Source organism: Pan paniscus, chromosome 18 (genome assembly GCF_029289425.2).
Source record: "Pan paniscus chromosome 18, NHGRI_mPanPan1-v2.0_pri, whole genome shotgun sequence".
In the NCBI taxonomy this organism is placed as follows: domain Eukaryota; kingdom Metazoa; phylum Chordata; class Mammalia; order Primates; family Hominidae; genus Pan; species Pan paniscus.
Genome location: NC_073267.2, coordinates 15,414,867 through 15,438,893, shown reverse-complemented (window position 1 = coordinate 15,438,893; position 24,027 = coordinate 15,414,867). Strand labels below are relative to the sequence as shown.

The window sequence follows — 24,027 nt, the reverse complement described above, 5'->3', positions numbered from 1 at the left end:
GCAATCCTCCCACCTCAGCCTCCCAAAGTGCTGGGATTACAAGTGTGAACCGTTACACCCAAGTGAAACTTCTTGAGATAGTTACATAATTTTTAAATCTGCTGGTGTAGAAGTTAATAAAGCGTAGAACTGAATAAATATTAAATATTAGATCAAGTTTCTCATGTTTACATTAAAGTATAAAGATTTATCTTAAAGCACTGATTTTCCCAAAATAACATCAGTGTGAAATTGGAAAAGAAGCCAAATATTTTATTTCATGTATCTGGGAAATGAGGTGCTTTAGTCAACTGAATCTGCCCCAAACTAAAAAGCATTCATTAAAAAGTACTTAACTCAGAAATTATAAAAATAGAAGCCATTGATAAAATACATTCTACACGGAATTTGCCAATCATACACTACTCTTTTTTGATAATAAAAAACGTACTTACTGAGCCAGGTGTGGTGGCTCATGCCTATAATCCCAGCACCTTGGAAGGCCAATGAGAGTGGATCAGTTGAGGCCAGGATTTGAGACCAGCCTGGCCAACATGATGAAACGCCGTCTCTAGTAAAAATACAAAAATGAGCCGGGCACGGTGGCACTCACCTGTAATCCCAGGTACTCGGAAGGATGAGGCAGGATAATTGTTTGAACTCAGGAGGTGGAGGTTGCAGTGAGCCAAAATCATGCTACTGCACTCCAGCCTGGGTGACAGAGTGAGTCTCTGTCTCAAAAAAAAAAAAAAAAAAAAAAAAAAATGCAGTTGCAGTGGCTCATGCCTGTAATCCCAGCACTTTGGGAGGCTGAGGCAGGCGGATTACAAGGTCAGTAGATCGAGACCATCCTGGCCAACATGGTGAAACCTCCTCTCTACTAAAAATGCAAAAATTAAGCCAGGCGCGGTGGCTCACATCTGTAATCCCAGCACTTTGGGAGGCCGAGGCGGGCAGATCACAACGTCAGGAGATTGAGACCATCCTGGCTAACACAGTGAAACCCCGTCTCTACTAAAAATACAAAAAATTAGCTGGGCGTGGTGGCAGGCACCTGTAGTCCCAGCTACTTGGGAGGCTGAGGCAGGAGAATGGCGTGAACCCAGGAGGCAGAGCTTGCAGTGAGCCAAGATCCCACCACTGCACTCCAGCTTAGGCGACAGAGCCAGACTGTGTCTCAAAAACAGGAAAGAAAACAAAAGAAAATTTGGACTATTGCCAATTACAAATATTTTTAGAGAAGAATTCAAAACAGTAACTGTGGATGATGGAAACAATAGTTATGATAAAAGTCTGATGAAACTTCCCAGTTCACAAGGAAATTTAATTACTTATGTGCAGCATTTTAAGTCAGTAATCAGAATCATGACTGACAGCATCACATCAGGACCACCAGACTTTTATAAATTTCATATAATCTTCAGAAATAATTAATAACTTTTTTTAAGATAGATTCTACCTCTGTTGCCCAGGTGGGAGTGCAGTGGCATGATCTCGACTCACTGCATCCTCCACCTCCTGTGTTCAAGCAATTTTCCTGTCTCAGCCTCCCGAGTAGCTGAGACTACAGGCATGTGCCACCAGGCATGGCGAATTTTTGTATTTTTAGTGGAGACGGGTTTCACCCTATTAGTCAGGCTGGTCTCGAACTCCCAACCTCAGGTGATCCACCTGCCTTTGTCTCCGAAAGTGCTGGGATTACAGGCATGAGTGACGGTGCCCAGCCATTCATAACATGTTTATACAAATATAACTTTAACAAATATTTAGTATAACTATCAAAATTACAAATCATAACATTAAATTTGTATAAATGTATGTAATTTTTGGAACATGTATATCAACAACATACCCATAAATATAACTGAGATGAGATCTAATGTCACCTCACTTGACAGTGCCCTCCCATGCAGTATCACCACATTTGACAATGCCCGCCCATATAATCTACCAAATAAATCGAATCACTTAATACCTCTACAAGATGAGAGATACATTCTTTAGACTCCCGAAGGGACGCAGCTGAAAAATCCCAAAGTTAATTTTAAGCCAAAAAGACCTGATTTAGGATTTTGACACTGGAGAAACCCATCAAAGATATCAAGTTTGAAAACACTTGATCAAAACAGAATCACAGGTCACTATTAAAAAGGGTATTCATTTAACCAGAGACTTCCAAAGCAATACAGAAACTTATATGGATATAAAAACCTTAACCCTTTTAAAGGTCAGATTTGCTAAGTGATCAAAAGGGGTACTTGAATCGACACAGGAAGAGTGTGTACAGGGTTATGAGTGTAGGCAAATGGTTACTTTGGTCATATCTCCATTTGCCACCTGATTACACATGAGAATGGCATCTTCACTCACCAGAAAGCCAGTATTATGGGAGGTGTAGGAGGCATTCTTGGACTTGAGACAAGAACATTGTTGTGTAGAAATTTCATTGACTGTGTTAAAATTATTCTCCATGGGCTGGAGAACACATAACGTGGTGTTTAGAATGAGACGGGCATTGATTGGATGCAAGGTCTCCACACTTACTAGCTGTGTGACATTGGACAAAGTGCTTCATCATTCTGAGAATCAGTTTTTAAAGGAAAAACAACTAACTACCTTGCAAGCTTGCTAGCAGGTTTAAGTGTAATAATGTGTGGGAATGACTGCACCATGACTAACACGTAGTGACAGCTTAATTAATGTTAACCCTTATCATTATCATATAAGAATGTGAGTTACATAAGAGAAAAGTCACATTGTCCTACAATACCAATTTTTCTTGCATATTTAGGAAATTGAGGGTTTTTTCCTAAAACATGCGGACATATGGGAAATAGGATGCAACATTTGCACTAATGTTTCCGACACAGTTAGAGGTTTCCAAGAGATTTTGCGCTGGGGAGGCTGCTTGCTACAAGCTCCCAAAGCTCTGGGAGGACATAGTATTCATTCCTCCCTCAGCAGAAGCGGTGAGGCAAGAAGCTCTGGGGAGCACCCAGCCTTGGACTTTTAGCATAGTGTGTCAGGTCTTCATAGTTTGGGCCCAGGGCACAGAGAAGTCACAGCTCTCCGGCATCCTGTGACCTTTACCCTCTTTGCCAAGGGAAAATGTGGCCCTCCAAAGCAAGAAACTTGAGGGCATGGGTCACCCCAGACCTGGCACCTGCCCAGAGCCCTAGAAGGAAGGAACAATGATCCTCCAGCTACCTCACAGGGCTGGCACAGGTGGCCACTGCCCTGGCATCACCCAGCTGTGTTCGGCAGCCTGAACCCCATCTGTGGGGATGTGAGGAGGAAAATACAAAAGTCCTTAGGTGAACACTGAGAAGGCAGATGCAGCAGAAGCCTCCAGGCCGGAACTACCCAGTCTTGGACCTATGGTGGAGATAGAGCATAGCTGGCGATCATGTGTACTTACACTGTAAGGTCACCTGGTTGCACTATGGCCTCATCTGTGGCTCTGAAAATGAAGATTTGGAAGGAGATCATCACAGCTAATGTTTAACAAGCCCCTCCTGTGTACCAAATCATTCACCCCTCACAACAACCGAATGAGCTAAGGATTCTCGTTATATATAGTTTATGGAGAAGGAAGTGCAGACATAAAGAGGTGAATTATCTTACCCAGATCACACAGCTGATAAGTGGTGGAGGCAGAATAGAATCTAAACAGTGTGGCTCCGGAGCCCACATGCATTGATTCGACAAGTGTTTATTGAGCACCTGCCACGGACAAGGCCTTGTGTGATTAAATAGGGTTATAATTAGTAATATAAAAATGAGAAATCACTAATGCTTTTTAGACTTAACATTTTCTTTTTTTGTAGGTTTCAGGCACAGAACTGTATATCCAATAATAGTGAAATGGATCCCACTAATTATGACCGAAATGATGATACATTTAAATGACTTGGATGTTTTATAGGTATGATCTCGTGAAACCTTGAGAGAAACTGAATGACGAATGAAACTATTGTTCCTGTTTCACACAGAAGAAAACTGAGGTTAAAAGGGGTAAAGTAATTTTGCATGGCATGAAGTAGAAATTCAAAGTACAGGAATTTGAACTTGGTTCTGTCCTTTTCTGAAGCCCTTGACCACTATAGACTCAAACATCACCTTGTTTTTCCACTCATTCAACACTTTTTTTTTAAATTGTCTAATAGGTTGGCACTCATCATGAGCCCCTGTTCTCATTCTGCAAATGGTGAAGCTCTCTATTGTCCTGACCCCACAGTTCCTGTCCCATGACCAGGGCCAGCTCACCAAGGAGCTGCAGCAGCACGTAAAGTCAGTGACATGCCCATGCGAGTACCTGAGGAAGGTGAGTGAGTGCAGACAGATGGGGCCTGGTGCCCTTGAGCAGTTCCCGGGTCTCAGCTGCCACACATCTCATAGCGGGTGATGCTGGGGGAAGCTTACACAGTCTCAGTACTGGCTTCTTCCTCTTTTTCTTTCCATACAAGTGGCTTAGGGATGGGGTAGAGTAGTTGACTTATTTGGATGAAAACCACTATCTTCTGTCAGAAACTCAAAAGGAATCATTGCTGGCATGCTAACCTAAAGAAAAACAACCAGACAAGTGCCCAACGACACTTAAAAAGGTTATTTATTATCTTGCCAAGTTTAGGCTGGGCATGGTGACTCATGCCTGTAATCCCAGCATTTTGGGAGGCTGAGGCTGGTGGATCACCAGAGGCCAGGACTTCGAGACCAGCCTGACTAATATGGCAAAACCTCGTCCCTACTAAAAATACAAAAATTAGCCGGGCATGGTGGTGTGAGCCTGTAGTCCCAGCTACTCAGGAGGCTGAGACAGGAGAATTGCTGAGATCCAGGAGGTGGAGGTTTTAGTGGGCCGAGATCACGCCATTGCACTCCAGACTGTGCGACAGAGCGAGACTCTGTCAAAAAAAAAAAAAATTATCCTGCAAAATTTGAAAAGGAAATTCAAATCAACAGCTTCTAAACTACTTTTTAACATGACTCATAATAAGAAATACATTCTATAGTACATATATATGTTCTATAATTTTGAATAAAAGAATTAACCACATCATATTTATTTTACAACATGTAATACATATTTTTTATTCTCCTTCATTTGTTTTGAATGCTCTGTGCAGTCTACAAAAAGTCCAATAGTAATAATTAAATTATTCATTAAGTTGAACATTATCTTGTCTTTTAAAATGATAATCTCAAAAATGATCTTTTATTTTTGAGATTTATATAGATACACACACACACAGACACACACACACACACACACACACACATATATATATATATATATATATATATTTTTTTTTTTTTTTTTTTGAGACAGAGTTTCACTCTGTCCCCCAGGCTGGAGTGCAATGGCACAATCTTGGCTCACTGTAACCTCCGTCTCCCGGGTTCAAGCAATCCCTCTGCCTCAGCCTCTGAGTAGCTGGGACTACAGGTGTGCGCCACCATGCCCAGCTAATTTTTGTATTCTTAGTAGAGATGGGGTTTCACCATATTGGCCAGGCTCGTGTCAACTCCTAACCTCGTGATCCGCCTGCCTCAGCCTCCCAAAGTGCTGGGATTACAGGCGTGAGCCACCATGCCCAGCCAAATCTAGGGCTGGAACATGGCTGCAGCATATAAAAAGAATTGAATTCCATACTTTTGTTAACCCTGTTTTTTGTTTGTTTGTAGTAGTTGCTGTTTTTGAGACAGAGTCTCGCTCTGTCGCCTAGGCTGGAGTGCAGTGGTGCAATCTCGGCTCACTGCAGACTCTGCCTCCCGGGTTCAAACTATTCTCCTGCCTCAGCCTCCCAAGTAGGTGGGACTACAGGCGCCCACCACCACACCCGGCTAATATTTGTATTTTATTAGAGACAGGGTTTCACCATATTGGCCAGGCTGGTCTGGAACTCCTGACCTTGTGATCCGCCCACCTCGGCCTCCCAAAGTGGTGGGATTACAGGTGTGAGCCACCACACCCAGCCCCTGTTTTGCTTTTGTTTTGCTTGCTTCTTAGGGTTGTTTTTCTATTTATGGTAAAGGCATTGGCTTTCCATTTGTAGCATCAATAGAATATTTCCTGTTTACAATAACCGTATGTCATAGTAAATGGTAAAGGGATTTAAAGCAGTGGTTTTCAGCTGCCAGAGGCCTGAGAGAGTTTGGGCACACTCTGTGTGATTGGGCAGAAGGCCTGTGGGAAGTTTAGCTGAGGACAGGGCCAGGAAAGGTGATGGACAGCGGGGGTCTGTCCTGGTCACCAGGCCCCTGGGTCCTGCCCACCTGCTTGGAGCTCCCCACCCATCACACATGATGCTGCCAAGCCCTCTGGGTATTGTGGGCAAATACCTTAGGAGAGAAGCTGATGAGCTTTGTTTCTTGAAATGCACAGATTCCTTGGACATCCCTGAGAGATCAATCATGAAAGTCAACTTGGTTTTCTCCCCCTCATTTGGGTTCAGAATTTAAAGTCCACACACACGGGCAGTAAGATGATATAGATAAGGACATCATCACTCGGTTTCGGATGTTAAAATGTCTAGGTGGGTTAGGGGTGATTTGAGATCACACAACCTTGTGCCACAAAGAGGAATTCCCAGGCCAGAGGGAGACATTTTATTGCCATGTTATGATCTTATCATTGAGTTGAAAGGCAATCTTGTTTCATTTTGGATTCTTTCTTATGTTTATGTCTTATAAGGGCACTTTGAATTTCCAAGCAAATAATAATTTTGAATTAGCTTTTAATCATTGACTTCTAGCACAGTTATATGATCAGAAACATGCTGTGTGATTTGATTGCTCTCAAATATATTGAGATTTGCTGGAACAAAATAAGTCAGGTTAATTTTTGTAAATGTACCATGCATGCTTAAAATGAATGTATGTACATTTGTTCCTGAGATACAGGTTGATGGACGGATGGCTACATGGATGTGATGGAGATGGTTTACTATCGGGACCTTCCGTATCCTGCTGATGCTTTGTTGCTTAAGATATGAATGGCTGAGAGGAGGCTGTAAAACCTGGCACTCTGCTTGGGTATGAGGTTCTTCCTGCCATCCTGCCATCATTTGTTTTTTATGTTTTGTCGCCAAAAGTGACCTTGAGGAACCCTGGGAGCTCAGGAAGGAAGGAGCGCCCAGAAGCAGGGACAGGGAGCTGGTTGGGGAGGACCAGAAATCAGGTTTGTGAAGGTTCCAGAGAGGACCTGTCCTTGCGAGGAGTGTGGGAGACTGAGATGGGGGAGGGGTCATTGGAATGATGCGGGCGCTACTTGGCATTGTCCATTGTGAGGCACCACCGGGGTCATCAGGGATTGGTGGAGAGGGAGTATAAAGCCCCAGGGTTGCTAAGGGAGGGCCCAGACCGAAGAAGGTTTGGTGGATAGCAGAACCTTTTTGTCTCCCTCTAATTGCTCCTAAGCCTCACGCTCCCTTGCCCCGCGTGTCCTGTTGCTTCCCTGATCTTCTCCGTGACCTGTAGCTAAGCCTTCCACCAGCGCTTGAGTACTTAATTTGAACCGGATCCTTTCCCAGACCCTTTCTTCTTCTCCTCCTCCTCCAGGTGCCCAACAGCCCCCTTCTCCTCCTTTCCCTTCCCTTACTTCCCCCCTTCCCCTCCCCTTCCCCTCCCCCTCCCCTCCCCCTCCCCAACTCAGATCCCGGCCCGGTCCCCGTCCCCTTCCCTCCCCCCTGCCCTAAGCCACCTCCACCTCTGTCCTGGCCGCCTCAGGGCGCCCTGAAAGGACCAGGGCATGCGGGTGCGGTGGATGCTCTTTTGGCTCCTCTTTTGGCTCCTGCTGGAATTTATCAGCCATCAGTGCATCTCTGTGAGTAGACGCTGGACCCGTGGGGTTTCTTCCTTTTTACTGGGCTGTGTCACGCGGCATGAAATGACACAGCTCAGGCCTGTAATCCCAGCACTTTAGGGGGCCGAGGTGGGCAGATCACTTGAGTCCAGGAGTTGAAGACTAGCCAGGGCATCATAGCGAAACCCCATCTCTACAAAAAATTCCAAAAGAGATTAGTTGGGTCTGGTGGTGTGTACCTGTTATCCCAGTTACTGGAGAGGCTGAGGTGAGAGGATCGCTTGGGCCCAGGAGCTGGACGTTGCAGTGAGCCGAGATGGCCCCGCTGCACTCTTGTCTCTAACAAACAAAATGGACCAAAACAAAGTGAAATGTCATTTGATTTGTGTCATCTGGTTTGATGACTTTTTTTTTTTTTTTAAGACAGAGTCTCACTCTGTCGCCCAGGCTGGAGTGCAGTGGCAAGATCTCGGCTCACTGTAACCTCCGCTTCTGGGGTTCAAGCAATTGTCCTGCCTCAGCCTCCTGAGTAGCTCAGATTACAACGCCTGGCTAATTTTTGTATTTTTAGTAGAGACGGGGTTTCACCATGTTCGCCAGGATAGTCTCCATCTCTTGACCTCGTGATCCGCCTGCCTCAGCCTCCCAGTGCTGGGATTACAGGCGTGGGCCACCGCGCCTGGCCAAACTATATAACCTTAAGTGTAAGTTTACTAACTTTGGAAAGTACATACACCAGCATAAACCAACCCCCTTTCAAGATCTACATTATTTTATTTATTTATTTATTTTTTTGAGACAGTTTCTCCCTTGTTGCCCAGGCTGGAGTGCAATGGGGCAATATCAGCTCACCACAACCTCTGCTTCCCAGGTTCGAGTGATTCTCCTGCCTCAGCCTCTCGAGTGGCTGGGATTACAGACATGTGCCACCACTCCCAGCTAATTTTGTATTTTTAGTAGAGATAGGGTTTCTCCATGTTGGTCAGGCTGGTTTTGAACTCCCGACCTCAGGTGATCCGCCTGCCTCGGCCTCCCAAAGCGTTGGGATTACAGGCGTGAACCACCGTGCCCAGCCAAGATCTACACTATTATGTCACCCCAGAAAGTGAACTCTCACTCTTCCCAGCCGGTCTCTTTCTTATCATAGGTTAGCTTGCTTATTCTGGAATTTCGCGTATACAGATGCATGCCATGCCATAGGTACTCTTTTGTGTCTGCTTTGTTCTGCTCAACACCATGTTTCTGAAATCATTACCGTTGTTGTATGGTTCTCTAACTTCATCATTTCCATTTCAGACTCAGCATATGCTGAGTTCAACCTGTTGAAGGGCTATCTCTGTTTAATTCACCATCTTGAAAGAAACATTTAAAATTGAGATGTTTTCAAGAATATATAGTTAAATCCTGAGGAATCCATGTAGAAATGTTATCACAAGCTGTCTGAACTTTGTTAATTTTTAAGCACTAAAATTTGATACTTATTTGTGAATGAAGTAATCTCTTCATTGTGTGTTTTTTTTTTACTTATGCTGAGATTTAAATGACAAAGATTCATATAATCCAAGAGAGAAGTATTATTTAGAGGGATTCTTTTACCATGTGATATATAATAAATGCATCCAATGCTATACATCAATTTAAAAAACAAGTAAATAACTTTAAAGAAAAGATAACTACTGGCCAGGTGCAGTGGCTCACACCTGTATTCCCAGCACTTTGGGAGGCCGAGGCAGGTGGATCATGAGGTCAGGAGTTGGAGACCAGCCTGGCCAAGATGGTGAAACCCTGTTTCTACTAAAAATACAAAAATTAGCCAAGCGTGGTGGCAGGCGCCTGTAATCCCAGTTACTCAGTAGCTGAGGCAGGAGAATCGCTTGAACCCGGGAGGCGGAGGTTGCAGTGAGCTGAGATCATGCCACTGCAATCTAGCCTGGGTGACAGAGCAAAACTTTGTCTCAAAACAAAAAAGAAAAGATAAGATAATTACTTTATACTTAGCTTGTCTTAGCCATGAGTGACGGGCTGCATGTGGCCCAGGACAGTTTTGAATGCAGTTCAACACAAATTTGTAAACTTTCTTAAAACGTTAGGAGATTTTGGCCAGGTACAGTGGCTCATGCCTGTAATCCCAGCGCTTTGGGAGGCTGAGGCGGGCAGATTACCTGAGGTCAGGAGTTCGAGACCACCCTGGCCAACATGGCAAAACCCCATCTCCACAGAAAATACAAAAATTTGCTGAGTGCACTGTCAGGCACCTGTACTCCCAGCTACTCAGGAGGCTGAGGCAGGAGAATCACTTGAACCTGAGAGGCAGAGGTTGCAGTGAGCCGAGAGCACACCACTGCACTCCAGCCTGGGTGACAGAGTGAGACCCCATCTCAAAAACAACAAACCAAAACAAAAACAAAAAAATGGCCGGGCACGGTGGCTCACACCTGTAATCCCAGCACTTTGGGAGGCCGAGGCAGGCAGATCGCCTGTCAGGAGTTCAAGGCCAGACTGGCCAACATGGTGAAACCTCATCTCTACTAAAAATACAAAAATTAGTCGGGCATGGTGGCAGAGACCTGTAATCTCAGCTACTCGGGAGGCTGAGGGAGGAGAATGGCTTGAGCCCAGGAGCTGGAGTTTGCAGTGAGCCGAGATTGCACCACTGCACTCCAGCCTGGGCGACTGAGTGGAGCGGAACTCTGTCTCAAAAAAAAAAGAGGTTTTTTTTAGATCATCAGCTATTGTTAGTGTTAGTGTATGTTATGTGTGGCTCAAGACAACTTTGCTTCTTTTAATATAGGCAGGGAAGTCAAAAGATTGGATATCCCTGCTTTATACCAAGAAAGACAACACCCCACATTTGCAATGCCTAAAAACACTACCAGCCATCTGAAAAACATGTGACTTCTAACTTCTGTTCTTTTTTGTAGCAGTGGAATCCCACAGTGATATCTGAGGGATGTGGTTACCTTTTGGAGGAGGTTGACGGTTTCTAAGGATGATTCTTTCTGAGTGAAATATTGTCAGTGTCATTGACCTTTTCATTATTTCAACTATTATTATTCCAGGTTATCAATACTCTGGCTGACCATCATCATCGTGGGACTGACTTTGGTGGAAGTCCTTGGTTAGGTATCATTATTGAATTTCTGAGAAGTTATAAAGTTGTCATTACCCTCTGGACAGTTTACCTTTGGGTGAGTATACTAACTTTCTGTAGAGGTATACTTGTAATCACAAATAAGAATAAATTATATAAAACAATTCACGTTTCTGGACTTCATTATGAATATGTGGTTTTACCCAAAAAATCAGGGAAATGATTTATTAGCATAAGAATTATGAAAATATCTGCCATTTACATTATGAAAATTAAATAGGTCAGTTTTTTTTAATAGAATGTCAACAGAGCTTTTGGTCAAAAATAAGTTTTTTTAACCTTTGTGCTATTTGTCACAAATGGAGTATGAGGTTTCGTCACTTAAATAGGAAATTCTTTCTAAACTCTTCTGCTTTATAGTTCTATCGTATGGGTGGAAGGAAAGCTTCCAGTCTCCTCTCTGAAGATTCACTGCAGAAATGAGCTGACAACAGACAGCTTAACAGGAAAAGAAAAACATAGAACAGGCATAAACATGGGAACCAGCTGAAAAATGAGACGGCTAGAAGGGCTGGATGGTTGATGCTTAAAGAGCACCCTCTTGTGAGGGGAGAGGGAGATAGATGGAGATGTAGGCCATTTAGAGGGGCAGCAGATGATTTTTAGGGGAAATGAAAGGGCCCAAGGAACAAACAATTGGCCTGAGACAAAGTTCCTCTGAGGTCATAGGGACGAGGTGACAAACTGCCGGAAGGTGAAGGGCAGAACTGCACTGCGTCTCATGATGCAGAGAAAGCCCCAGAGAATCTCTTAGAACTGCCCTCCAAGAGAAGCAATGAAAAGTGTGTCTGGGCAGGGTAATTTTGAATGACATCATTCAAAGTGCATGTTCCCACTTGCAACTGGAGAGAGATCAGTATGTCAAAAGTCTGTACTTGGTAAGAATTTGGCTGCTAAGTTGTGCCATAATTTGTCTTTTGAGCCTTTTTTCCTTTGGGGAAGTTGAGCTCTACATTTCATCTTGCCATTCATGACAGTAAAAATGTGGTTGCCTGGGGGCTGAACCTCCTTCTGAACAATGATCCAAGATAAAAGTACTAATACCACAATGCTTTTTTATATTCAAGGGAAGAGGAAGTATGTTTCAGTTTTACCGCCTAGATAATTACACGTCATTTGGCACTGCCTTTCAAGATATGTAGAAAACAGAAAATATATGAGTTATGAAGATATCTAGGCACATTTAACATTCTCTGTGCCACTTAGTCCTGAACAGAGAATTTTCGGTATAAATTGGAGGAAGCTTTTTTTTTTTTTTTTTTCTCTTCTCTCACCCCCAAGACGAGTCTCCCTCTGTTGCCCAGGCTGGAGTATAATGGTGTGACCTCAGCTCACTGCAACCTCCACCTCCTGGCTTCAAGTGATTCCCCTGCCTCAGCCTCTCAAGTAGCTGGGATTACAGGTGCCCACCACCATGCCCAGCTAATTTTTGTATTTTTAGTAGAGTCGGGGTTTTACCATGTTGGCCAGGCTAGTCTCAAAACCCGACCTCAAATGATCCACCCGCCTCAGCCTCCCAAAGTGCTGGGATTACAAGCGTGAGCCACCACGTGAGCCAGGGGAAGTTTTTAAATTTACCACTTTTTAACAATTCCATTTAGGAAAGTTCAGTTGAGTTGTTGGACTTGGACAACTTCGCACCTCTCATCTTTGTCCTTGTCATCTAGTCATCTATACCATTACCTCCTAAGCAGGGACATCATGGGTGCCATGAAGCATTCATGCGTGATGGCATTTCTTTGCTTCTCATTTCTTCATGTGTTTGACATTTCTCCTAGCTCCAAACTGGGCCAGCTACCTTTCCTATGAAATCTAGCAGTAGCTGTGGGATTGACGTGGTTGCTCTTTTCATCTTTTTAGATTACCCATTGCTTCTCTTGAAATCCTAGTATATGATTTTTTTTTATCCTATGTGCAGAAATCAGGAAAAAACAAATTCTACAAAGAATTTGAAAGATATTATTTCAGGCCAGGTGTGGTGGCTCATGCCTGCAATCCCAGCACTTTGGGAGGCTGAGGCAGATGGATCACTTGAGGTCAGGAGTTCAAGACCAGATGGGCCAACATGGTGAAACCCCATCTCTACTAAAAAGACAAAAATTAGCCAGGCATGGTAGCGGGCACCTGTAATCCCAGCTACTTGGGAGGCCAAGGCACAAGAATCGCTTGAATCTGGGAGGTGGAGGTTGCCGTGAGCCAAGGTAGCGCCACTGCACTTCAGCATGGTTGAGAGTGACACTCCGTCTCAAGAAAAAAGTCATTTCAATGACTACCTCAGGAGATTCATAGGTATCTGACCCACATCTGAGATGGGACTTGCATTGCATTTTAGCTATGATGAGAACAAATATTTAATATCTTCGAAGATTAAAAGCATACTGTGATAATATGGAAATCTTGGTGGGAATTCAGTCATTAGTGAGAATGTTTTGCGTTAAGTTCAAACCAGCCTCAATGAAGCTGATGTGAGGGAAGGCAAAGTGAACTCTGAGTAGAGCAGGGACAGAAGGAAGATGCTCCAGTGCAGATCAGGAAGGAGCAGGGGGTGAAATGTTACAAATTCTAGAACTCAGAGAGCTGAAGGTAATTACTTCCTTTTCAAGTTGTGAAACATGTTAACCTGTGGTAAAATACTTATAAGATGATAATTACCATCTAACCGTGTTGAAGTGTACAGTTCCGTTGTGTGAAGTATATTCATGTCATTTTTTTTTTTTTTTTTTTGAGACGGAGTCTCACTCTGTCACCAGGCTGGAGTGCAGTGGTGGGATCTTGGCTCACTGCAACCTCTGCCTCCTGAGTTCAAGCAGTTCTCTTGCCTCAGCCTCCCAAGTAGCTGGGACTACAGGCGTGCGCCACCATGCTCAGCTAAGTTTTGTATTTTTAGTAGAGACGGGGTTTCACCATGTTGCCCAGGATGGTCTCCATCTCTTGACCTTGTGATTCACCCGCCTCAGCCTCTCAAAGTGCTGGGATTACAGGCGTGAGCTACCGCACCTGGCCTATTTTTTTTTTTTTTTTTTGAGACAGAGTTTCAATTTTGTTGCCCAGGTTGGAGTGCAATGGCACAATCTCAGCTCACCACAACCTTTTCCTGCTGGGTTCAAGTGATTCTCCTGCCTCAGCCTCCCGACTAGCTGGGATTACAGGCATGCACCACCATGCCTGGCTAATTTTGTATTTTTAGCAGAGACAGCATTTCTCCATGTTGGTGAGGCTGGTCTCAAACTCCCGACCTCAGGTGATCCGCCTGCCTTGGCCTCCCAAAGTGCTGGGATTACAGGAGTGAGCCACCGTGCCAGCCTCATGTCATTCTTGTGTGTGTGTGTGTGTGTGTGTGTGACAGAGTCTCATTCTGTCCCTCAGGCTGGAGTGCAGTGGTGTGATCTCGGCTCACTGCAACCTCCGCCTCCCAGCTTCAAACGGTTCTCTGCCTCAGCCTCCCGAGTAGCTCGGATTACAGGCCCCGCTGCCATGCCCGGCTAACTTTTGTATTTTTAGTAGAGACGGGGTTTCACCATCTTGGCCAGGCTGGTCTTGAACTCCTGACCCCGTGATCCACCTGCCTCGGCCTCCCAAAGTACTGGGATTATACGCATGAGCCAGCGTGCCCAGCCGTCATTCTTATATTATTATTTCCTAGTTGTCTTTCCTGAAGACTATCTTCCAGTCTGAAAATGGACATGATGGATCCACAGATGTACAGCAGAGAGCCAGGAGGTCCAACCGCCGTAGACAGGAAGGTATGGCTCTGTTGGAGTCCCCATAGTGTGGAAATGAGTTTGCCCTGGAAAGGGAAAGAACAGCTTCTTGCCCTCAGGTTTCTCACCTTCTCCTCTCCTCACTCTCACCAAGGGCTGAGGTCCATTTGTATGCACACCAAGAAAAGAGTTTCTTCCTTTCCAGGAAATAAAATTGGCCGGAAAGACGTCATTACTCTACGGAGACATGTGAAAAGAAAAGTTAGAGCTAAAATCCATAAGATGAAGGTGACACCGAAAATCAACCATCATGACAAAATCAATGGAAAGAGGAAGACCGCCAAAAAACAGTAAGATGTGCCTTGACACAAATACTGTTGTATGAACCATGTGCCAATCAAAGTAGACAACTGTAAAGTCCTTGAGAATATTTTCTACAATATTTGTGGCAAATTCAGTGGGTTCAAAATTGAGTTTGTCCTTTCTGCTTCATTAGTTTAAGCTGTATAATTCCTTTCCCTTCCTACATTCTTGTTTGTCATTTTATTGGGGGAAGAGGAGTTGCTAGTACTGGCATTGGTTTTCCTTTCTCTCTCTCTTTTTTTTTTTTTTTTTTTCCTGAGATGGAGCTTTGCTGTTGTTGCCCAGGCTGTAGTGCAATGGCACAATCTCAGCTCACTGCCTTTTGGGTTCAAGCGATTCTCCTGCCTCAGCCTCCCAAGTAGCTGGGATTACAGGTGCCCACCACCACGCCCAGCTAATTTTTGTATTTTTACTAGAGATGGGGTTTCACCATGTTGTCCACGCTGGTCTCAAACTTCTGACCTCAGGTAATCCACCTGCCTCAGCCTCCCAAAGTGCTGGGATTAGAGGCGTGAGCCACCACAGCCAGCCTTTTTTTTTTTTTTAATTTTGAGATAGAGTCTCGCTCTGTCGCCCAGGCTGGAGTGCTATGGTGCAATCTTGGCTCACTGCAACCTCTGCCTCCCAGTTTGAAGCAATTCTGCCTCAGCTTCCCGAGTAGCTTGGATTACAGGTGTGTGCCACCACATTTGGCCAATTTTTTTTTTTTTTTTTTTTTTTTTTTGAGACAGAGCCTCACTCTGTCACCCAGGCTAGAGTGCAGTGGCATGATCTTGGCTCACTGCAACCTCCACCTCCCAGGTTCAAGTGATTCTTATCCCTCAGCCTCTTGAGTAGCTGGGACTACAAGCATATGCCACCATGCCCGGATAATTTTTGTATTTTTAGTAGAGGCGGGGTTTCACCATATTGGCCAAGCTGGTCTAGAACTCCTGACATCATGATCCGCACACCTCGGCCTCCCAATGTGCTAGGATTACAGGCATGAGCCACCGTGCCCAGCCCAATTTTTGTAATTTTAGTAGAGACAGGGGTTCACCCTGTTGGCCAGGCTAGTCTTGAACTCCAGACCTCAGATGATCTGCCTACCTCAGCCTCCCAGTGTGAGCCACCACACCCAGCCTGGATTGTTGAATTCAATGCTTGGGTCACCTCCAGATTCATTTTCACAGTCTTTCATGTTTTGGTCATATTACATTGTATTTTGCTGCCATATGACTGATCTTTTTTTGTTAAATGTGAGATACTTGTTAAAAAATATTTAGCAATGAATTGAGGCCTAGTAGCATGTTATCTTGCTGCAGAAGAGATGGGAGTCTACTTCTGGGGGATGGTCAGGGGTCCTCCATACAGGCTGCAATTGAGGTCGTCGGTGCAGGCTCAGTCCCTACAAAGGCCAGGGTATTTCCTGTCCACCTCTATTCTGATGCATGACCCTTCTGGGTCTCAACCAGAGCCAGTGGACTTCAGTATGGGTCGCTTTCATTGGCAGACCCTCAATCCACTTGTTTTCCATCTAATCCCATGCATGTGTGCAAAAGCTGCTGTGCTTCTTTGCATCTCAGTAGTTCCTTCTGGAATTCAGCAATGAAACTCAGGGAAATGGGTTCCAAATGCGAGGCTGACTTTCGTCCTGGGTTTCCTTCTTCTCCATCTTCACCTCATGTCTGTTTACTGCCATGTTAGCAATTTGATGTATTCAATCATGGGTTTTATATTCTGTTGGGTGTCCCCCATTGTTCTCATCGGAGATCAGAAGCTTCAGATGCACTTATGTCAACTCAAGAGTAGAATGCTTCCTTAGCTTCCCTCCAGAGTCAGGTTTTGTGTTTCTAGTTCCCAAGTGCACAGCAGGAGTAGTGATGTCCTCACTGGCTTCTCATTTGCATTAAACTGTGAGCTTCTTTAGCGTGGGGACAGGACCCTGCTCCCATTGCATTCTCAGCACCTCACCACACACTCCTTGTTGGACGCCACTCCAGACAGCATGTGCTGAAGGATGCCCTGTGGTCAGAAACAAGTTGATTAACTTTCTCTTTGAAGTGTTTTCATCCCTGTTTCCTAGCGTTCTGGGAATTTTACACATCCTTCCTATAAAACCAAGTATCAGGTGAGATCCTTAGGATCAGGACCATGAATCAAGTGGTGTGAGGGCAACACAGCAAACTTACCCTTTCTAGGCTGTTTCCTTTTTCTGCCCTCAATCTCTGTGAACTGAACCTTGTTAAACTCAGTCAACACCAGGGTGGATGGTTTGCCATTGTCACCTATTTTCAGGACATAACACCCTGACTTAGGAGCCATTCCAATCATTTGTAATTCAATAGATGCGCCCAGCATTCAGATTGCCTTTTCTCTCAACCAGGATCTTTAAAGTCGATGACAAGAGTTCCAGTCCTGAATCATGGCAAAGTGCAGTAGTGAACTGCGGGGTTAATGACACCATATTCTGGAAGGATCTCTCTATGGCTGATGGTCTCAGTTCCGGCATCAGCCTCTGACTGAGAATCAGGTCTCACACAGGAGGAGTCAGATGAGGAGCAATCCTCTGCTTCCGATGGAGTTAGTTGTGATGAATTGGTGAGGTCTGGTTTTTCACACTGAACTAAAATGAGCTTTCGCTGTGTCAAGCACAAGACTGACCCCAGAAACACACATAGTGCACCTCATAGAAGCTTTTAATAGTCTTTATATTTACTAAAGAATAGGACTAACTATGGAACTATGAAGATGAGCTGGAAATGACAGGTGACTTGCCAGCAGGCCAGAGTGTGACTTTTTTTTGTCCCTCAATGGGAGGTGTCCATTCTCCCTTCGGTTGTGAGAATCAGTTGGTTCATTTGTGGAAAGGTTGCAGGGGGGATCTTTGAATCACAGCCTTCAGATGCCAGAAGGGCAGAGGGAATCCCACACGGGCTGGTGGATCATGTGTGTGCATTTCTCTCCCTTCTAATCTGAGGAAACTAAGCATGAAAGAATGTGAGCATGCAGAAAAGGAGAGGTAGGTATCAGAGGCAGAGGAAAATGGGAAATTGGATATGAAAGAAATACACACCTACAAGTGAGTTCAGAAACTGAACCCCACCCTCCTGGGAAACGCCCATTGGAGTGTTGTTTTTAACCTTTGTACAATGTTTAGACCCAGTAAATGCAGAAATAGAAACAAATGGTCAGAAGACATATCGTGAGAGAGAGAGAGAGTTCACAAAACAGAAAACAAAGTACCTTAATATTTACCAGTGACCAAAAGATGTGAAGTAGCAAAACGTCTCCTGACCCCATTGCCAGCTAGACTGTGTGGAAACTCGGTTCATACCAGCCATTCTGGGGGGGGGTGAGTTGTTGTCATCCTTAGGAAAGTGTGTTGTTGTAGGATCAACCACATCCTTCAAAAGGACTATGCCTGTTTATAAGCCCAGCTGTTTCTGCCCTGTGAAACACGGTGAGGATATTAATACAAAGAGAATACAGCTTTATGATAAAAGATGCTCAGTGAAGGATGAATTAGGGATATACTGAGAATGGGGAAGGAAACTATCATCTCAGAAGTCAGCAGGCAGTAAGCAAGAGGAGGAATCAATATAGCAACAGTTTGGATCAGACTGTACAGTTTTTTTGTTTTTGTTTTTCTGAGATGGAGTCTCGCTGTGTCACCCAGGCTGGAGTGCAATGATGTGATCTTGGCTCACTGCAACCTCCGCCTCCCAGGTTCAAGTGATTCCCCTGCCTCAGCCTCCCGAGTAGCTGGGATTACAGGTGCCTGCCACCACGCCTGGCTAATTTTTTGTATTTTTAGTAGAGAAGGGGTTTCACCATATTAGCCACAATGGTCTCAATCTCCTGACCTCGTGATCCATCCGCCTCGCCCTCCCAGAGTGCTGGGATTACAGGCGTCAGCCACCGTGACCGGCTCAGACTGTACTCTTATAGCCATCTGAAATACGTTTTCTAGGTATAGATAGATTGTGTAAGGGTACAGTTGTGAGGATAACAGAAATATGGCAGATTATTTAAAATCATCCTGAAAGTGGTGCTTTATCTGATGAAAGTGATTGTAATCCATAGGAAAACGTTTCAACCTGCGCAAGAGTTGCGGCGGCGGGCAGAGGACTACTACAAATGCAAAGTAAGGAGCTTCCTCCCCGCAGTTGCAGGATAGTTCAGTGCTGATGCAGATGATGCCACGGCCCTTAGACTCTCTCAACATTCAATTTCTCATGTGTTGGCTTTTTCAGATCCCCCCTTCTGCAAGAAAGCCTCTTTGCAACTGGGTAAGTTTGCTTGTTTTCCTTGCTTTTGGACATAGTCTGCCAGGTCCGGACCTGGATACATTTTTCTCCCTACAGCTCTGTGCTCAAGCCCTGCAGAGGGAGATGGCAGAGAGAAAGGCTGCCTACAAGCATCACAGTCCCATCCCTGTTGGTAACCGTGTTGTGCAAAAACACTTTCATCCCCACCCAGTGGGGCCCCTGATCTAATATTCTAAGTGTCAGAGGTCCCGTATTTGTAATAGCAAATGGGCCCTGACTGTAAATTAGTGAAGAGTGAATGTAACTTATTACCCACAGGCACAATTCCAAATGAAGGCCTTAAATGATGCTCAGCTAAGCTGGTTCTTGTGTGGCCTCTGTACCTTCAAAAGCTGCCGAGTCCTATTACACGTGATGGGACTTGTACACTTAAAGTGAAACACAGTTTTAAAACTTGCTTTGTTTAGAATTCCCACCTCATTTTTCCATGGACAAAAGTATTCTTCATGTTTTAGTGCACTTACAATTTGGTATTACCTGGGAGTGAAAAGAAATATCATAGCCATGCCTAACTGACTTCTTGAGATAAGATTGTTCTGTCAGAAAACCCTCTCCCAGTTCCCCTGCAGCTCTTCAGGAATGCACATCTCTCCAGAGCTCTTTGTTCTCATGGGTGGCACCTCCAGAGTGAAGAAGATCCTTTGTCAAGAAGGGAAACAGAGGGGAAATGAGAGGGGCCTGCAGGCAGAGCTGGAATCAACTTCCACTCTGCCTCTTGCAAGCTGTGTGACCCTGGGCACAATTTCTCCTTCCTCTGGAAACCTCTGTTTTCTTAGATTTGGAGCAGGGTGGTCACACTGACCTTGCAGAGTTCTGAGAATCAGAGACAGAACATAAAAGGCCTGGAAAACATTCTCCAAAAAGAAGCTGTAACATGTGTGGACAATGGGCTTTTCATGCCTCTCTTACTGTCTCTTACTGTCTGTTGATCTGGTGCAAGAAACATGCTCTGGTGATGGCTGTGAGGGAGGAATGAGGATAGACATAGACACTCCTGTGTCTCAAACATGCTTCTTTATTACTCTGTTATGACTCTGTCTTCCCTGGGGCAGGACCCCAGCCTGCCTACATTTGCAGACAGACACAGTGGCATGTGGAGACAACAGTGTGTCCCAATGACTTTTCTTTACCCCCCAGCTGTCGGCAGTACTCAGTGGAAGGGTGATATTATGACACTGATACTGCTATTTTGAAACCTGGAGGATGGAAAGGTGCAAAAATCTATCACCAGCAACAGAAGGTGCAGACTGTGTTGGTGGCGGTAATTTTGTCCATCAAATGGATATGTGTGAAAGCATTCCCTCCTTTGTCCCTACAGGTCAGAATGGCGGCAGCGGAGCATCGTCATTCTTCAGGATTGCCCCACTGGCCCTACCTCACAGCTGAAACTTTAAAAAACAGGATGGGCCACCAGCCACCTCCTCCAACTCAACAACGTTCTATAACTGAAAACTCCCTGAGCCTCAAGACACCTCCCGAGTGTCCGCTCCATCCCCTTCCACCCTCAGCGGATGATAATCTCAAGACGCCTCCCGAGTGTCTCATCACTCTTCTTCCACCCTCAGCTCCACCCTCAGCTCCACCCTCAGCGGATTATAATCTCAACAGGCCTGCCGAGTGTCTGCTCTATCCCCCTCCACCCTCAGCGGATGATAATCTCAAGACACCTCCCGAGTGCCTGATTACTCCCCTTCCACCCTCACCTCCACCCTCAGCTCCACCCTCAGCTCCACCCTCACCTCCACCCTCACCTCCACCCTCAGCTCCACCCTCACCTCCACCCTCACCTCCACCCTCACCTCCACCCTCACCTCCACCCTCAGCGGATTATAATCTCAACAGGCCTGCCGAGTGTCTGCTCTATCCCCCTCCACCCTCAGCGGATGATAATCTCAAGACACCTCCCGAGTGCCTGATTACTCCCCTTCCACCCTCACCTCCACCCTCAGCTCCACCCTTACCTCCACCCTCACCTCCACCCTCACCTCCACCCTCAGCTCCACCCTCACCTCCACCCTCACCTCCACCCTCAGCTCCACCCTCAGCTCCACCCTCACCTCCACCCTCAGCTCCACCCTCACCTCCACCCTCAGCTCCACCCTCACCTCCACCCTCACCTCCACCCTCAGCTCCACCCTCACCTCCACCCTCAGCTCCACCCTCACCTCCACCCTCACCTCCACCCTCAGCGGATGATCATCTCAAGACACCTCCCTTAGCTACTCAGGAGGCCGAGGCAGAAAAACCACCCAAACCCAGGAGGCCGAGGGCCGATGACGTGGACCCATCATCGCCCGAACCCAAGAGGCGGAGGGCCGATGACGTGGACCCATCATCATCCACACCCAAGAGGCGGAGGGCCGATGACGTGGACCCATCATCACACAAACCCAAGAGGCGGAGGGCCGATGACGTGGACCCATCATCATCCACACCCAAGAGGCGGAGGGCCGATGACGTGGACCCATCATCACACAAACCCAAGAGGCGGAGGGCCGATGACGTGGACCCATCATCATCCAAAGCCAAGAGGCGGAGGGCGGATGACGTGGAACCGTCATCACGCAAACCGAAGAGGCGGAGGTTGAGTTAGCTGAGAACAGGCCATTGCACTCAAGCCTGAGCAATAAGAATAAAATTGAGTAGAACAAAATAAAAAAATCAAAAAACAAAACAAAACCCACACTCCAAAAACAAACAAACAAAGAATAAATAAATAATATAAAAATAAAATAAATACTGCAGTCCTTATGTTATTGCTTTGTTTCGATATCTGGTATGATTGCCTGAGGGACCTGAGGTTTTTAATCATGGGGTTTTTTTTAATCTTTAGAAGTGGTTGGTTATGTAAAATATTATTATTATTATTTTTTGAGACTGGATTTTGCTGTGTCACCCAGGCTGGAGTGCAGTGGCTTGATCACAGCTCACTGCAGCCTCAACCTCCTGGGCTTCAAGCAATCCTCCTGCCTCAGCCTCCCAAGTAGCTGGGATCACAGATGTGTGCCACCACGCCTGGCCAATGTTAAAAAATCCTTTAACTTTTTTGTAGAGATGCACTCCTGGACTCAAGCGATCCTCCTACTTGTCCTGACCACCAGCCCCTTTCTGATAAACATTTACACTGTTTATTATCTGATGCCATTTCTATCTTCTTCCTTGTCGTCCAGACATCAAATAATTAGGTTTCTTCGGGGTTTTCTTTTTCAAGTGCTCAGTGTTAAAGATCACTCACATTAGGGCCAGACACCACGGCTCATGCCTGTAATCCCAGCACTTTGGGAGGCCGAGGCGGGCAGAGCACTCGAGGTGGGGAGTTTGAGACCAGCCCGGCCAACTTGGTGAAACCCCACCTCTACTGAAAAAAATACAAAAATTAGCTGGGCGTGATGGTGCATGCCTGTAGTCCTAGCCACTTGGGAGGCTGAGGCATGAGAATCGCTTGAACCCAGGAGGCAGAGGTTGTAGTGAGCCAAGATCACATCAGCACACTCTAGCCTGGGTGACAGAGCGAGACTCTGACTCAAAAAATAAATAAAATAAATATCACTTACATTAGATATACCCAAGGGGTGGTCTATAGAGACTTGGAAGCAGTGGTTATTGCAACAGGGGCACGGAAGTCATCTGGCTATGCCAGGATGCCCAGGGGATACTCGGGGTGGGTGGCATGGTGCTGCTGGGGACTCACCGCACAGGACGCTCTGATTGACGCACTGCCAGGAGTAGTGCTCTGTCTTGGGGCTGCAGCCGGCCTCCTCAGCTCGAGTGTAACAACAGTCGTGGCCATGGCAGCACCTGCGGATGTCACATGGGCAGGACAGCAGGTGGGTGAAGCTCTCTCCTGGCCCTCCTCTTGCCAGGACCATGGGTGACTGAAGACCCCCAGGGAGGCACAGCATCCTCTTATCTATGATTTTTTTTTTTTTTTTTAAGAGACAGGGTCTTTCTCTGTCGCCCAGGCTGGACTGCAGAGGCACAATCATAGCTCACGGCAGCCTTGAACTCCTGGGCTCAAGCGATCCTCCCACTTTAGTGTCCCAATAGCTGAGACTACAGGCACACGCCAGCATGCCCGGCTGGTTTTTTAATTTGTATTTCCTTTGAGACAGCGTATCTCTCTGTTGCTCAGGCTGGAGTGCAATGGCTCAATCAGCTCACTTTAGCCTTGAACTCCCGGGCTCAAGTGATACTGCCACCTCAACCTCCCAAGTCTGCTACTACAGGAACACAAACTCCTTTCAAATGCTGGGATTACAGGTGGGAGCTACTGTACACCTGGCCTTATCTAAGCTGTTTCCCTGAAAATCCCCGACTTGGGTAATGATTCCATTGGCCCCACCATGCCCTGTCCTGCCTTCCTGGCTGTGCCCAAGCTTGGTCCCTGCCTGCCTGCCTGCCTCCCTCTCTGGGTCTCGAGCTCCTGTGACACATGACTCCTCTCTCTTCTTGGAGTGATCCAAGCCCTGCCACTTCCTGACTTTGCCCACACTGTACCCTCTGCCTGGGGCAACTTCGTGTCTGCCCATTGACCCTTAGGCCTCAGCCCAGGCACAAGCCCCTGCCTCCGGAGGTCATCCAGGCCTCACCAGGCTACACCCTCTCGTAAAATTGGATTCCCTCCCTTCAGGGCAGGTTTATAATGAAATCCTCCTCAGTGGCCAGGTGCGGTGACACCCATCTGTAATCCCAGCACTTTGGGAGGCTGAGGTGGGAGGA

The 24,027-nt window shown here is 45.9% G+C and overlaps 1 protein-coding gene across 4 annotated transcripts; it reads left to right on the top strand.

Annotated features, from left to right (window-relative positions):
* The first annotated feature begins 2,706 nt into the window (after positions 1-2,706).
* On the top strand, positions 2,707-23,817 carry LOC117978333 (nuclear pore complex-interacting protein family member A7-like). Of its 4 annotated transcripts, none has more exons than XM_063598403.1 (8): positions 2,707-3,983; positions 4,146-4,303; positions 10,843-10,971; positions 14,578-14,677; positions 14,841-14,985; positions 19,064-19,124; positions 19,234-19,269; positions 20,627-23,816. In XM_063598403.1, exons 2-8 carry the CDS (start codon positions 4,184-4,186, stop codon positions 21,899-21,901), a joined length of 1,866 nt encoding a protein of 621 aa, XP_063454473.1. In that variant the 5' UTR covers positions 2,707-3,983; positions 4,146-4,183; the 3' UTR covers positions 21,902-23,816. The 4 variants fall into 4 exon arrangements, with proteins under 4 accessions (XP_063454473.1, XP_034807077.3, XP_063454472.1 ...); XM_034951186.3 differs by having other exon boundaries at positions 2,707-3,993; positions 4,217-4,303; XM_063598402.1 differs by having other exon boundaries at positions 2,707-3,993.
* The last annotated feature ends 210 nt before the right edge of the window (positions 23,818-24,027 follow it).